General features: G+C 36.7%; 2 protein-coding genes across 3 annotated transcripts in view; one reads left to right on the top strand and one right to left on the bottom strand.

The window, feature by feature from the left end:
* Positions 1–2,583: 2,583 nt before the first annotated feature.
* On the top strand, positions 2,584–12,667 carry LOC141428989 (putative inorganic phosphate cotransporter). Its single transcript, XM_074089110.1, has 6 exons — positions 2,584–2,822; positions 3,347–3,514; positions 5,400–5,616; positions 7,472–7,593; positions 8,282–8,398; positions 10,457–12,667. The coding sequence occupies exons 1-6, from the start codon at positions 2,622–2,624 to the stop codon at positions 10,682–10,684; spliced, it is 1,053 nt and encodes a 350-aa protein (XP_073945211.1). The 5' UTR covers positions 2,584–2,621; the 3' UTR covers positions 10,685–12,667.
* The window catches only part of LOC141428987 (cilia- and flagella-associated protein 184-like), a 35,637-nt gene continuing 29,764 nt past the window's right edge, over positions 11,102–16,974 (bottom strand). For both annotated transcript variants that reach the window (XM_074089109.1, XM_074089107.1), the window contains exons 8-9: positions 15,249–15,353; positions 11,102–14,329 (exon numbers count right to left, since the gene is read on the bottom strand). In XM_074089109.1, coding sequence (XP_073945210.1) covers positions 14,192–14,329; positions 15,249–15,353 — 243 coding nt within the window. In that variant the 3' untranslated portion in view covers positions 11,102–14,191. The remainder of the gene's footprint in view (positions 14,330–15,248; positions 15,354–16,974) is intronic.

Here is a 16,974-nt window from a genome sequence, read left to right on the forward strand (position 1 = left end):
TCTGTATGACTTGCCACAGCGTATGTATGCGGTCTACGGTACTATAAGCCTTTTTGGAACCCGGCTTGTTCAGGTGGCTGGAAGTCATCGGCCTGCGGTCGAGACGATACTTGCGACATAAATTAGAGTTAGAGTAACCGTTCGGTATCAAAATTTCATTTATAGGCGTCAGTTCCTTTGTAGCGATGTTTCCAATATTGGCGATGTGCCTACAGAAAGTGACGGGTTGAACGGTGACACTACTTTCTTTACCTAGATTTTACATCGCATCACGCTCTAGATCAATAGCTCGCCTTTTTCTCCCCTCTGTGTATTTGTATTTTTATTTTTATGTGCAATAAAGTTACATACATACAAAATGATTCCGTACTGTGTGATGTTTCTACATTTGCAGAAGATATGACTGGAGCATTAGTTTATTATATTATCCTCGTAAACGTACACCGACCAGATCGCGGCATATGTTGAAGAGAGGCTATATAGGTTAGAAGTACCCGAAAGCGTCGAGCATGTATGAGGAGTGATGAATGTGGGAAGCGAGAGAACTATGTCAGAATAGAAGCGTATGGCGCTCTATTGTCTTTTCCTTACCATACAGGAATAAAGCGTTACGTATATGTATGTATGTATGATATTTATTCCATAAAAATAAATAGAAAATAAAATTTGAGACGTAAACGGTGTTAACTTAAATGAGTTCCGTAGAAGAAGGTGACATATGCACAAGTGAACTCGACAACGCGTGTCTGTTCCGGCGTAAATGAGTAAGTGCTCTTACAACTCTGAAATTCTATCTAGTTTCCATCGATTAATGGTACATAACTATATACATCGTGCTTATTAAACTTTTTCTGATCGTGAAATGTATATAAAACTTTTATTGCTAAGATCATAATACGTTACGCATATTTTTTTTCCGGTTTATATTGATTTACTATAAATAAAGTTCTAAGAGGTAATATGCTACCTTTACTCCGGAATCTAACGCAGTAGCACTTAAAACGTAAAAACATTAAAAACACACTCACTATTATTTTAAATAGAAGAAATAGCTAATTACGTCTTTCTGAACCATGATGACTATCTCTCTGTTGGACCATTTGTAATTAAATCATTAATTTCACTTGTACTTCGTTGATTCGTTGGTCTAGTGCCAAGTTTATAAGTCGTCTCGAGCGACGATTCGTTTTATTAGGAGTTAAATTCAAGCCCCACAAATTAACATAAAATTATAAAGAAACCCACACCAAAGAAAACGTGCCAAATAACATAAAGTAATAAGCGTGTCATCTCCCGCGAAGACGGTGACGACTGACGATAGACCCGCACGCGCCCTCCGCGGGGCGAGGCGACCGGCGTGTAAAGTTCTATCGAGATGTATAACTTTCTACGTCGAGCTCATATCACATGGAACTTTTTTAGGGGTTGAAATCTCAAAAATACTTGGATTTGAGAAATAATTGATATACAGAAATGAAGCTGGAGAATAGCTTAATAAAACAAAACAATAAAATCAATTTAGTCATTTATTATCATATAACCTTTTTCGTCGCATGGGACGAATTGATCGTCAGTTCTCAGTAAAGATCACTCAAGATGTTATCCTTATGCGTTTATGTATGTCTAGGTTGACTTAAGTATTCTTGTTAAATCACTTTTAACTTGCAGGTATAAAAGTGCCTTTAGACACGTTCCTGGCTAGGTAAAGTCATAAAGTTGACGGCTTATTATCAGGTTTGACCAGTTATAGTGGGGTCAAAGAACTTTTTATTTTTTACTGTCGAATACTGTCGCTATATACTCGTATTTAAGTCGTTGGCATAATTTTCGTTTTCATAAATAATATTTCAATTTAATATTTATGACATGTTTTATATTCACAGTGACAGTTTTATTGAAAAATCCAAAAATTAGGAAGGTGTTCAGAAAATTGGACATTTAACACCGATAATTATGGTTATACTGTTAGATAACAGAATGAAACTTTGTTGTGTGATAGATATTTAACACACAAATTAACCAATAAATTAAAAATACTTATTTATTATCCTTGAACATATTTAAACAAAATGTACAATGTACTGAAATAGATACTTACACAGATCACTCGCGTATTAATAATGGTCGAGATAAGTCCGAAATGTTTCGAATTAATTCGAATCAATCAGTGGTTTCTTTCCAAAGCGAGCTCAAACTGATAGACAACCGTGACCGAGCTCCGTTTCCTTTCGTTCGAGCTTGTTTTTGAGTAAGAATACGGACTGGTTCGCAATATGTGGAGCATAAAATCGGCTATTAATTAATACTATAGTGACTCTACTGAGTCTGTGTCTCTATTAAAATAATTTTGTCACATACATACTATTTTTTTATTCAAATTTAATCCCATTATCTGTGGTAGTCGGTACCAACCAGCGGTGCTTTTTCTCAGTCAGGGAACATCGGTGAAATCTATCTCTGGCTTCTAAGTTGGCAATGCTTCTGTAAACCTCACGGATTCTGTATGTCACGGATAGCCACCGGTGATGGTTCTTACTTACTATCAGATAGACTTCTAGTTTGTTTGCCGTCCAAATTCACAAAAACATGTAGCATTCTCTTTGAAACTACAGGGTCCAACAATGCCTGCACTCATGATCATGCTGGCGCGATGGGTGCCACCTCATGAACGGTCATTCCAAGGAGCCCTGGTCTTCGGCGGAGCACAGATCGGCAACATCTTCGGCTCCTTCATGTCTGGTTTCCTCCTTGCTGATGGGAGAGACTGGGCTTACGTGTTTTACTTCTTTGGCGGCTTTGGACTGATCTGGTTTACTTTGTGGGTATGTTGATGCGATATTTATAAGAATTTTAACTTTAAAGGATACAAACCGCGACTGGTCTATAACACTTCTTAATTTGTGACCCTATGTTAATGCATACATTTATATAAGAATTAGCAGGTCTGATGGTTTATACAGGATTTTGGGGAACCACTGTTGGAGGAAATATAAACTTATGTACCTAGTAATAGGGGGGATCGTCCTGAAATCTGTCTGTAAGTAACAAGTTTAGTTCAACAAAACATTATTAACCTGTTGTTTGCTGCTAACGCAAATATGGGTCAGACTGAATTGTTTTTCTGCTATCTTCTTTTTCTGCAAACGACCGGTTAATAATCTTACCCATAATTACTTGTGTGACATTCAATATTAAGAAGAAAACGTCTTTGTAAACATGTATGACAAAGTACTAATTTTATTAAAAGCAATAGAGTTTGAATATAGATGTAATGATGAACCTTTTTCTGTAACGGGAAGCCTATTAGATTTGATCAACTCTATTCCTGGATGGCTTGCATTTTCAGAGTCTACTTTGCTACAGTACGCCGAACACGCATCCCTTCATCACAAAACGAGAGCTGAACTACTTGAATGCAAATGTGACGACGGCCGAGAACAAAGCTGCGAAGGACCCAGTCCCGTGGAAGGCTATTTTGAGATCATGGCCGGTCTGGGCGCTAGTTTGTGCTGCTGTAAGTTACCAACCTCTATTTTATAAACTACTTTATCACGCGAGGAAGCTTATCTTCACGAAGAAAGGTAAGAAGTTCCTTGGGAAGTATTGGCAAAATTCTACCGCATACTACGATATCGTTTCGTTTATTCGGGGACGTATCTGAATATCGAAAATTAATACATATATCTAAAGTTAAAATTCGACGGTCAAAATATCGAAAGTAGGTTAGGTTAGGTTTGATATTTTGAACGTTGATATTATAACTATCGATATTTAAAATTTCGATATTCACATACGTGAATAAACCCGTTTATTCTTATTGATGACAATGCACTTTTGTAAATGGTGATCAAGAAGCAAAATATCGTACAATGAACCGATACTTCTCCGTCTCTATCATATGCGCAAAAATATATGCTTGCTCATAAATTTTATTTAATCAATGATGAAAATAATGAAAAGAAGTGTTGATGATCGTTTAATAGGATAGTAAATATTTTTTTTGTCATAAATTCTATGATTCGACCTAGCTATGGAACTTATGGATATATTATGCTTGCTTATACATTAAACAGTCAAAAATAAGGGAGTCGGGTAGTATTTTATTGATTAAAAATATATTTTGTGTTCATTTACTTATACAACCCAGATGACCATGAGTTAAAACAAATGAATGAACATAGCGGTGTCTATTAATAGAATTGTGAACTATTTGCTAAGTAGAATACTTTAATGCCCATGTTTGCCATGAAACTGACCTTGATTCTTAACCACAAATTTACAGCAAGTAGTAACTTAGTGCGTGGGGTGGCTATGGTGCCCATTTTATATATTTATGGTGGAATTTAAATTGAATTGTCATACAGTCAAGGTAACATTGCGTAATGAAGTGCAGTTACCACATCTTATTTCATAATTTTAGATCTTTGTTACGTTAAGAAAAGGTTGAAAAGTTAGGAAGGCCATTCCAATGACCCAGAGTAATAATATGTGTTTGTATGTTTGTCCGTATTTCATATCGAAAATACAAACTGAGATATGGATGCACAGAAATACCAGAAAAAAGACCAGCACTGGGAATCGAACCCAGGTCCTCAGCATTCCGTGCTGCGTGCTATAACCCCTACACCACTGCTGGACAGGAATCTAGACACGAATTTTTCCTATGTATACATATCTCAGGTTGCTTATTTCTACTATGCTACTTAAGCAGCAGTACTAGCGACATCTATGTTGCGTCGACAGACGTCACATTCTTTCAGAACTAACCGCTCACACAGAAAAGAGATGTCGCTACTAAGCAATCAAATTATGATTTGGTTTTTTGGAGTCTTTTCGTATTTTTTATTTCAACTCCAAATTTGTTACTTTTACGGGTATCCCATATCGAAAATACAAACTGAGATGATGGATGCACAGAAATACCAGAAAAAGAGACCGTATTTCATGTCGAAACGGAGCGACGGATTGACGTGATTTTTGGAATAGAGATACTCCAAAGATACTCGTAGGCTACTTTTTATCCCGGAAAAATGCAGTTCCCGAGGGAACAGCGCGCGATAACCTAATTCCACGCGAAGTCGCAGGTAAAAGCTGCTAGTGATAAAGAAACACGCTATTTCAGACTAACAAACAAAAAAAAAAGTAACATATACCACCTAACCAAAAAAATATGCAAACTAAGACCCTGTTTACACTGTGCCAATAATTACTCGTAAAAGAGTGTGCCAGTAGCGTGATACCGCGGCACTATCGATTACTGTTACTCGTCAGCCTCGTGACTTCGCAATACAATAGTACTCATATTATTCTTCTGGCACCATGGTACTACTATCTTGTGTTTATTCATACTACCCTTTATGATTTTATTTATTTTAGTCACAATTTCTTTTCTTTCACAGGTTGGTCATGACTGGGGTTACTACACAATGGTCACAGACCTGCCAAAATACTCTCACGACGTGCTCAAATATGACATTAAGACTACTGGCTCGCTGACTGCTCTGCCTTATGCTGCGATGTGGATCAGCTCATTCATCTTCGGCTTCGTGTGTGATGTATGCATTAAAAAGGGATGGCATACTATCAAAACGGGGAGAATCATTCACACAACTATTGGTGAGATCTGCTTAAGTCTAATCTGTTGCATTGGAACAATTTCTATTCTTGCTTAGATATATGTACCTACTGCACTGGCATGATAGAATATTTACATGTACAACCGCATGCATATGCATATTTACATGTATGTAGGCATTTCCGTCCCGTCCGTTCCGTCGTATGGCGTCCGCGGACCGGGAGACGAGCTGTCGGTAGGCCCCCAACAAGATGGAGCGACGACTTGGTTAAGATCGCGGGATCGCGGTGGACAAGACCGGTCTGAGTGGAGAGCCTTGGGGAAGGCCTATGTCCAGCAGTGGACGTCTTTCGGCTGACATGATGATGATGAGGCATTTCCGCATGTAAAAGTGCATAACTTCAAAACAGTGAGGGGGTTGATTTTCAAAAATAACAAGCTATAGGATTCCTCTTCCAGATTTCTCTCCTTTTGATAAGCAGAACCCTTTTAGGATCACCGTGTCTATCTACGCTTATTTATATGTTTGTAACGCTCATTTTCTTGAATCTAGTGGACCGATTAAATTTAATTCAACCTCGGTGCGCGAGACGCTGAGAAGGCACTAAATAGCTTATCTATAACCTCCAAAGTCCTCGTATGTGTTATAGTTTCCGAAATAACAAAATTGATGATTCTCATCTAGGCCTTAAGCATTGTATCAGTTAAAAAAACAGGATTCAGAAGGCTAAAGTGCAATAAGTTTCCACGTAAATTTTGAGAGGCTGAAGAATGTCATTACTGACGAGTCCGACAAACTCCTAGACAATTATTTCCAAGACGTTGTTGTTTGTTGTAAACTAAACATAACAGAAAGCTGGGAGTGCAGCAGCCGGATTAAGCTGGAGCGATCTGGAAACCCCTCTTAATGGAAAAATAAGTTAATAATCTCTGTGTCTTTATGGCGGATAAAAGAAAATAGACGAGGCGACATGATGATTATTAACACAAGTAACTATTTATAAAATTATTATCACAACAAAGTCGCCAGCCGCGTCTGGAACTGATAAAATTCTATATCTACAGATATAGACGCAGATTTCACGAAGGCGTAGCTTTGTTTATAATGGTTTTAATACCTGTACTTAAGCTACGGTCTGTATAATATATTAAAGATAAATTAAACTCACAAAGCCCACTCCTGGGGATATAGAAACGACAACAAGAAACATTCCCATGATTTTTAGTTTGAGGGTTCCGTAGTCAAATAGGAACACTTATAGTTTCGCCATGTCTATCCGTCTGCCTGTCCGTCCGCGGCTAAGCTCAGCTAAGTGGTAAAAAAAAATTTTTAGGGTAAGTACTTCCCATAGACGTTAAGTGGGGGTGATTTTTTTTCTCGACTAACCCTATCGTGCGGGGTACCTATCGTTGGATAGGTCTAGGGTTAACAGCATTGGGGGATTGCTAAGACGATTTTTCTATTCAGTGATCTGTTTGCGAAATATTCAACTTTAAAGTGCAAATTTTCATTAAAATCGAGCGTCCCCCCCTCCCCCCTCTAAAATCTAAACTGTTGGGTGAAAAACTTGAAAAAAATCAGAATGACAGTAAATATATCAAATTTACAAGGAAAATTATAGCGGCTAAGATTGCTTGAAAATCATTAGTAGATTAAGAGTAGATAGCAGCCTAAGGTATAAAACATACTTACCTAAACTTGGAAGATTCCGTACACAATACGGAATCTTTAGAGAAATATTACTTGATTTTTTCATAATGGCTACTTTACTTTTTATTTTTTCAGGCGTATACTATGTTTGTTCATCTTGGAAAATACTAACCAGATTTTCATGACGTATAATTCCAGCTTACGATAGTTTAATCTATAACTGGTCTATGTTATGTTCATTACAGCTGCGACGGGACCTGCGATATGTATAATTCTCGCGTCGTACGCAGGGTGCGACCGCAACGCCGCCATGGCCTACTTTGTACTTTCTATGGCCCTAATGGGAGGCTTCTACAGTGGGATGAAGGTAATTAATAAACAAACATGCATGTTTAATGCATTCACTGCCACCGACACGCATGTATGCATTTTCGGAACCTCACCCAATGCCGCTGTCATCATTATTCATACACCTTGAACGCACATGTGCGTCGGTGGCATCTGTGCAAATCAGGTGGAGTGAATGCGTTAAGCATCTGAAATAAAAATTATGTTTACGGTTGCCTAGCTGTTGTCGGATGTTGATAATTTAAAAAGTAAATCATGTCATTTTTAGGGTTTCGTAGCCAAAATGGCAAAAATGGAACTCTTATAGTTTCGCCATGTCTGTCTGTCTGTCTGTCCGTCCGCGGCTTTGCTCAGGGAGTATCAATGCTAGGAAGCTGTAATTTTGCACGAATGTATATTAAATAAACTATGCCGACAAAATGGTACAATAATAAATTCAATTTTTTTTTCTCCCTCCCATAAACGTAAAGTGGGGGTGATTTTTTTTTCTCATCCAACCTTGTAGTGTGGGGTATCGTTGAATAGGTCTTTTAAAACCATTACGGGGTTTTTACAACGATTTTTTGATTCAGTGATTTGTTTGCAAAATATTCAACTTTAAAGTGCAAATTTTCATAGACAATAGGTGGAACATTTTGCTGGTTTCTGTAAATCAGAGATTTTCCGAAACCGTTGTAAATTACTCACTTTGGAATCTGATTATCCAGGTAAATGCATTAGATTTGGCACCAAACTACGCAGGCACACTAACGTCGCTCGTGAACACTACCTCGACCTTCGCCGGAATCGCCACTCCGTTCCTCACGGGATTGTTGACGCCACATGTAAGTACTATAAACTCATAGTCAAGACGAATATCAAATTGACTATTTACCGTGAATTGCAACAGGTTTTTTTAACAGATTTAACATATATTTTTATTATATACTTTAAGGACATTTACACTTTGAACATGAAACTATCGTGAGACTCACTCATATTAAATGATATTGTAACGGATAACTCACGCCTTAAATTGAGTTAAGACGTGAGTTATATCATTTAATATGACATTTACACTGTTTAACTGTGCATTATTTTATCAATTATCTAATTTCTTGATTATCTCTTAACAGTAAATGTTAGGCCACTAGTAGATATACCTACTATTATAGGAAAAAATATTTGAACTGTTGAAAGTTCCCTTAAAGTTACCTAACGGAAATAGAAAAGAACGTATACATACTAACGTTTAAAGTAGGTACAGTCACCAGCACCAATATCTGACACAACAAGCGTGCATAAATATCTGATAGGTACGACTCTATTTCTAGGGCCGGAAAAACGTGTCAGATATTTTTGCACGCTCCGCTCCGCTATTAATGCTGTTGACTGTACCTACCTACCCACTGAAAAAATCAGATTAGAGAGAGAGCGAAACAATTTTGCTTGCTTAAGTGCATTCACAATTTGTTTGTTTCATTTAATTTAACCTACAACGCAAAAGAGGAGAGGGGTTTGACGCCAATATTTTTCTGTCTGTCTGTCATTCTGTCTTTGACATCGTAGTAAGTTCTCAAACGGGTTTACCAATTTTGATGCGGTACTTTTTAATCAAAAGCTAGTTTAATTGAGATGGTTCTTAGTTAACTTTCATTAAAATTGATTTTCACGGTTTTAAGATATTGGATTTTGAAAAGACAATGTCGGGGGTTGTTCAACTTTTCTAAGTTGGTTAGGTTAATCCTTATTTTAAACCGACTTCAAAAAAGGAGAGGGTACTATGTTCAACTGTGTGTACCTATTATAAAACCGAGATGAGAATAAAAGTCGAAAAAACCGTTTGCACACCAGTCCTTATTGAATAAATATAATCATAAATCAGTTACAGTGCAGACACCTAGTTATAGACAATAGATTTACACAGTACGCTTCATCATCACCAGTCACTAAATATCTTCACTGCTTTGAAAAAATCTTGTATCTCAAATTAATATGTCAACAAAATTGATCCTTGAAAAATAAATGGTCATAAAGTTCACTCAGAATTTTTTTATTCTCTGAGATACGAGCGTTTTTAAAAGTAGTCAGATATTTATTACTGTACTTTAGGCTTTATTAAAAAAAAAAAAAAAACACTTGCCAAATCTGTCATTGTCATTACCTACTTTCCACATAATTTTGTTTCATTGAGTCGCTGTACCTATTAAAAATACATTTACATTGTCAAAAAAATATATTCGTGGTAATTAAAGCATTACACAGTGTTTTTATAATAATTATATCATTTGCATTTTATTTAACTTCGTAATCATAACTTAAACTAGCTTTTGCCCGCGGCTCGGGAACTATGCATTTTTAACCGACTTCAAAAAAGGAGGAGGTTATCAATTTGGTTGTATTTTTGAATGTGATTGAAGTCCAATATGTAGATAGTGCGTAGGCCCACTCCTGCTGGCTCGTGCAAGGCACCGACTTCAGACTGGTAGAAAATTATATTCATGGTTTTTTGTAGTCGGTTCAATTTTTTGTTATAATTTTTTTTTCCGGGATAAACAGTAACCTATGCCATTCTCTGGCCCATAAACTATCTCCGTGCCAAAAATCACGTCGATCCGTCGCTCCGTTTCGACGTGAAAGACGGACGAACATGCAAACATACAAACACACAAATATACACACTTTAGCATTTATTATATTAGTATGGATATTACGTAATGATATAATTTATGTCGTTTTCCCAAGCTTTAGAACTTTTTCGTACTGGAATAAGTATTTTCATTTACCTGCACACTACGTACCATTGACAATGTTCATGTATTACCTAACTCAGAAACGACCTATGTGCTCAATCGTATTCTAAACTCGATTTAATAATATTCTATTGTTTTGTTCTTCCACAGTCAACACTGAGTGAATGGCGAGTGGCGTTTTGGGTCTGCTTCGCAGTGCTTGTCAGCACAAACGTGGTGTACTGCATCTGGGCAGACGGCGAGCAGCAGTGGTGGGACGACGTGAGACAGTACGGATACCCGCCCGGCTGGAAGCATGGGCCACTCATCGTTGAGACAAACCCAGAAGGACCAGTTACCGTCAATTTAAACGACAAGAAAGGCGATGATGCTTATTAATAATATGAACTTCCGATTGTGAATCAAAAGCTTGTGTGAACTGAAGAAGCATTTCTTTCAAATTAGGGCACATTTTGACTAGCTTTTATTTAACCCATTCATTGCCAAACGCCAAGATTATGTTCTTTGCCGCGATAGCGACGCTTCTGTAGACAGACGCCCATCGGCGTCCACGAAAACCAGATAAAGCCAAGTTTTTTTTTATTCGACTGGATGGCAAACGAGCAAGTGGGTCTCCTGATGGTAAGAGATCACCACCGCCCATAAACATCTGCAATACCCCTGGCGTTGCCAACCTAGAGGCCTAAGATGGGATACTTCAAGTGCCAGTAATTTCACCGGCTCTCTTCCTCTCCACGCCGAAACACAACAGTGCAAGCACTGCTGCTTCACGGTAGGATTAGTTTAATATTATAAGTTGGACGCCCATCGTCGTCTGTGACATTAATTAGGGTCCACCAAAACGCCGATGGGTATCAATGGTACTGAATGGGTTAACAATGCAACGTTCGTATGAAGGTTAGGTAAGCATAATGTAGGTAAACTATTTTTGAATCACTCTGGCATCGGATTAAACTGGAATTTGGCATACTTGTGTAAATTTGATGACAGTATAATAATTTAATCTGATAGTGAAACCCTGGTGGTCAAGTCAAGCCTGGATCGTCTCGCACGATGGAACTCATCAACAGTTAATGGCAGCAATTTGAAACTCGGTACGGATTACCTATGTAGTTTGGACAACAATACTAAGTAGTAAAGTCAGTACAAAAGCTTGTAATTAAAAATGAAAAAGTTCTTATGTTCGATTGTTTCCTGTTCATGTTGTAAAATTCACCGGTCAATGACAATCAGTCAAATAACATGACAACATGTTTTGCTGTATAATGCGCTTTAGTTGGCTGGGTGCGAAGTACTAGGTGGGAAGTGGCCAAAAGTAGAAATAATGTAGGCTTTGTTATCTGTCATACTCATATGAATCTGTCATTAACTAAGAAATTTGTTTAGACCTAATTTTAGTAATAGATGTTTGTTTTATGGTGCGAGCTTGAATTATTGAAATGTCTCTGTTTTGTTCTTAATTCCTCCACATCCCGGACATGTCCAGCAGATACCAGCAATTTTCCTTTTGAAACGGTTTGTGGTTGAAATTTGTTATTGAGTGAACTCACAAAACCGGTCTTCAAAATTGTACTCATTTTGATCTGAAAACGATATTTAATTTGTTACTAGCAATACGAGAACAATTATATATGTTCACTTTTATTTGAAAGAACTATTAACCTGTCCTCTCCCAGAGGCACAAATTTGTGCCCAAATTCCTTTGATCCTGTTATCCTGGGAGATGACAGATTAAAGTAGCTTTTTCTTTTTGTTTTCAGTAAAAGTACAACTAAACATGAAGTAAATAAACCCTGACATAACCAAAATAAAACACACCTTTTGAATAAATAATACTTGCCTCGTTCAATTTTAATGAACTAAAATTAATTCACAACCCTTTGTTCACTCAAACCACGGTATCACAGTAATTTTGTATTATAAAAATTAATACGTGATAGATTTGATTTTTGTATCTCGCGATGAAATTTCAAAACGTCGAGCCTCAGACTCAGAGTCCGCAAAGTAGCGGACGATAGGTGGCGCTGATGTCGTGCACAGAGCCAATAAACTGTAATCAAATCTCTGTGTGTAATAGTTGATATGTGACATTTTGTCTTTTAAGTACAATACATTATTTTATTATTATTACAATTTAATTGTAACTGTTTTTTGTTAAGTTTAAGTAAAACCGGCATAACAATTTGAAACTAGTCAACGATAAGAAAAAAGTGCCTTTAATATAATTAACCCAGTGCCTTGAATGTAAAGAAATAAGCCATTTCAATAAGTAAACAAATATAAAATATTTTTGACCGTGTATTGTAGTGTGACAAAACGTTTTTTATAAAGTGTTAACAAATAAAAACGATTGTATATGAATTTATATTTTATTGAAACGAACATGACTGTGGCCGTTTTTTTTTTATTTCAATACAAATTAAATGTACATGATTACTATGATTAATTACCTAGTAAAGGTAACAATGTAAAATAAGATAGATTGGCATTGATTAATATAAACCTAAAACGAATACCTTTTTCTAAAAGAGCAAAATTACAAATAAGTTGGTAAGCTAAAGAAACAGCCGCAATATTCTAAACTTACCCTTACCCTTACTTACCCTTTTAGAATATTGGCCTAGTCATCATAAAATATAATTAGACCCAATTGATTTACCTTGTACTTCAAGTATAATCTTTACAATTGCATTAGGTAGGTGGCGCTCGATCTACTCGTGAGGCCAGTGGCTCGGAAATGTAATGGTGCTACTGGAATAAATTAACTCAAATAATATAAACTGGGTGTTTTAACAAATATCGAGTAAACTGCAATCGAGGAAACTGAATCAAGTACCAGCAGGTCACGTACACGTAAATTCGCCAAAGAAAGCATAGCGAAATTGGTTATAAAAAGGTTCTACCCTGGTACAGTCAAGTGCAAAAATAAGTATCTATTCGAACAACTCAAAAATATGTTACTACTGCCATTTTGCGTCGGAATAAGAGTGTGGCACATTTTTGAAACTTTGAATAAATTCATATTTACACTTGACTGTACGTGATTCAGTTTCCTCGACTGTACAATCTTTGAATATGTCAGTCTTGTACTGAACTGCATAGAAGAATTTAAGAGTGCCAGAGCACACGGAAGTTTTCAGACAAATTATGAAGAAATTAAGTTAATAGGGCTAATAGTTAGTAGGGCTTACACAGGCCTAGGTTAACTAGCTACTTAACCCCGACTCAACTGTTGACCCAGGTTTTCATGTTGTTTTTAGTGAGTATCTCGTAATATCCCATGTTCATTCTGTTTCCCCGAAAATTGCTCGATAGATAAGGTGCATTTCCCACATAAAAAAAGGGTAAAGTTGTGTCAAAACGTATGGACTTGTCGTCCTTAACCCGGGATAACCCTGGACTGTACAAGTGACCCTAAGCTTAGTATCATTCAACCCACCTGCCAACCAATTTTCTTGCTTATCGCAGCTGAAAATGAAATTGGCAATATTTTTGAGAAATTAACCAATAAATTCAGTTAAGTAGTCAGTGTCTATCCGAATCTGCGAGTCACTAACTGCACAGCACAACCGTTATGTTTAAATTCCTGCAAGACACCAAGACGCAAACATACGGCGTTACCTAGCAATTAATGTGTTATAATATAACGGGACTGACTGATTTAGGCAGACTAAATCTTTGACATAAAATTCAAAGTTAGCACGTATTTATAACACGCAAGAAAGGTTGACTAACCTCATAAATTTAAATAAAGTAACTAAAGACAACGAGAAGAGGTAAATTATGGGAAGAAAGAGAAAAGGAGCAAGATTATTAATGACGTGTAAATTAAGGACAAAGTATATCGTCTCGTTGGCTTTGCTTTGGGTCCGTGTTGGCGGCCCTTCAAAAGTCATCAAAAGGATCAACTTCTTCCGGAGCGTTGTGTACTGCCTGCGTGAGCCGGCGGGCTTCTCTCACTTGTTTCGTGGTTTTGCTAATAAGTTCTTCCAGGCGTTTCTTATTTTCTCGCATTATCACGACCTGAACAAGATACTTTGAATAAATATCACATAAGTAATAGTAATATTACCTCATTTACAGTATTGGGCCTAAAATAAGCGTGTCGTCGTTCGCCCGCTGCCTTAAACAACAAGGGTTCATAAATTTCGAGAACTACGCCCAGTGTCTTAATGACCTAATTCAAGTTTATAAAAACGTGGTGAAAACCTTTCAAACTCAGTACACTTGAGGCACTGAGTCCGATATTTTGCTAATATGCTGGCAGGGAATGCTTATAAAACCGTGTGTGATTGTCGCTCCTTCACGCTAAAACGGCTACTTGAATTAAAATAATATTTGAGTTGATCTGTAATAACACAGGCTACTTTTTCTCCCAAAATTTCTACGGGATTGGGATAGGATCAACATCGAAATTTCAACCACTAGGATCATAGACAACGTTAATTTAACCCACGGATGTGTAGGTAATTTTGGGGAATTTAGTAAAATCCAGGAATTTCAATTCAACTGCTGGATCGAATGGTGAACGCATGCGTACAACTTTAGTAAAATAAATTGAATGGTCAACATAATACGGTATTTGAATATTTTGTATAAATATGTTTTATAAATTAAAACTACACAATGCCTGTTATCGAATAGAAAAACAATTTTCAAGCTACCTTTACAAATAACAAAGTTATGAGGGTTTGAAATTCAAGGTTAGACAGAGAAAAACATACTGGCATGTGACGTCACACGCCAGTACCGCCATACTTGCTTCATAGAGAAAAGCGTTTGAGAAAGAGACAGGTATATAGATTTTTCAAAAAATCACTATAAATCCAATTTTCAACCTATTAAAATTTTCTCTTCGCTAAACACTATCTGTATATCTATATTTTCATAATAATATTAAGATATGGCAAAATCAGGAGTTGTCAAATACCGTATTATTTACCTTTTCGGTGGCGTCTTGAAAGTCGCGCAACAGGTCTTTCCTTGTGAGTAGGCCAGCTTTCAGTCGCTCCGTCTCCAGAGACCATCGCAGTCGGTCGCGGCGGTTCTAGTTTGAATAAACATAAAATTTATGAAAAAAGACAGGTCCTTACAAAAGTTACCAAAGGCGTTCAAGCTGATTCTTAGGTAAGTTAGTAGCATCTCAGTCAAGCTTCTAATTTGTATTATTTACAACAGATAAAGGTAGATTCATTTCAATAATTATTAACTTAACTAAAACGACTATCACATGACCAACCTGGTAAATGTGTAGGTACAGTCAAGTGTAAAATATGAATTTATTCAAAGTTTCAAAAATAAGTACCACAGACTCTTATTGCGACGCAATAAGGCCGTAGTAACATATTTTTGAGTGGTTCGAATAGATACTTATTTTTGCACTTGACTGTACCAGTTTTCTGTATCGCCTACTATTGTGATATAGAAAAAAGTCATTGTATTTGATGCGAAAATTATTTACGGAAACGAAGACGAAACGAGAATTAACGAAATGGATATTGTCTGAATTGAATAATTGAACTTAATTTAATAACACGGGCTAAGTGTAAGACGAACTCACGCAGCGAGGGTTGAGTAGGTAGGTACTTCTGTATGCTCAGTATTGGAAGTATTTGGAAGATTACACCGTTAGGTACCCCTCTTGTAGCTGAAAGCTTTGTTACAACCTAAGTGCGGTAGTTACCCGACTTTATAGACCCCAGATATGAAAAGACGGTTAAGATTGACCGTATTTGATACGATCTTTGCATAATTATCTGGAGCTATCTGGGTTCAATAAAATTAAATTTGGAACAAGCAGCTTTTTAATACATAGGTGCCTTTTTAAATTATTTGTTATCCCAGTTAGTGCATTATTCTAGATGGAAATTACTCATGATTTATTTAAATGCAAAGGTAATGTCACTATTATCGTGTTGTTTTTAATGCATAATTTTTTTTCAAATAATGCTTTATGAATATATGAATATACAGTATGTATCAAAATGAGAGGCAAAGAAAGAGACCCATTTGATTAATGTTTAGACCACAAATCTAAATTTGTTGGGCGGACAAATTTAAAAATTTCAGGATGGTAGTAATAAAACCAAGTTCAACCAACTATTAAATTAAAATACTAAAACTAAAACTTTAAACTAAAAAGAGACTGGGCCCTTGCATATGCCATCACGCAGGCAGATAATTGTTGAACTGCGATTGAGATTCTTTGCGCGAGAAAGCTGCTGGCGGAGGACCCTGTTGCTCCTTAAACCTATTGCTGAGCTCCATTAGCTCCATCACCCTTAGCCCAGGTCGACGTCGAAAACAAAGAAATGATATTGGGCGCCGGCGAGTTGTGCAATCAAAAAAACAAGTGTTATAATTTTATAAAAAAACTTACACCTACGTCTCTTTGTAGTTGTTTTTGGTAACCTTACTAGTAGTGACAATGAAGATCATTGTGTGGTTTATCTAAACATCATCCGAGTGTTCTTTTCCGTGACCGAAACGTTCAAATTAGTTTTGAAACAGTTTGTAAAGTACCTCAAAACAGTTTTCGGAGCTTTTCCAATAAACGATTATTTGCTGTTTAATTTAAAACACTGTTTTATACGGGTACTTCCACATTGTTTTGGATGATTATATATCGCACCCTTAGGACGAAAACGACTCATCTCAAAAAAGCAACT

Source organism: Choristoneura fumiferana, chromosome 6, assembly GCF_025370935.1.
Source record: "Choristoneura fumiferana chromosome 6, NRCan_CFum_1, whole genome shotgun sequence".
NCBI classification, from domain to species: domain Eukaryota; kingdom Metazoa; phylum Arthropoda; class Insecta; order Lepidoptera; family Tortricidae; genus Choristoneura; species Choristoneura fumiferana.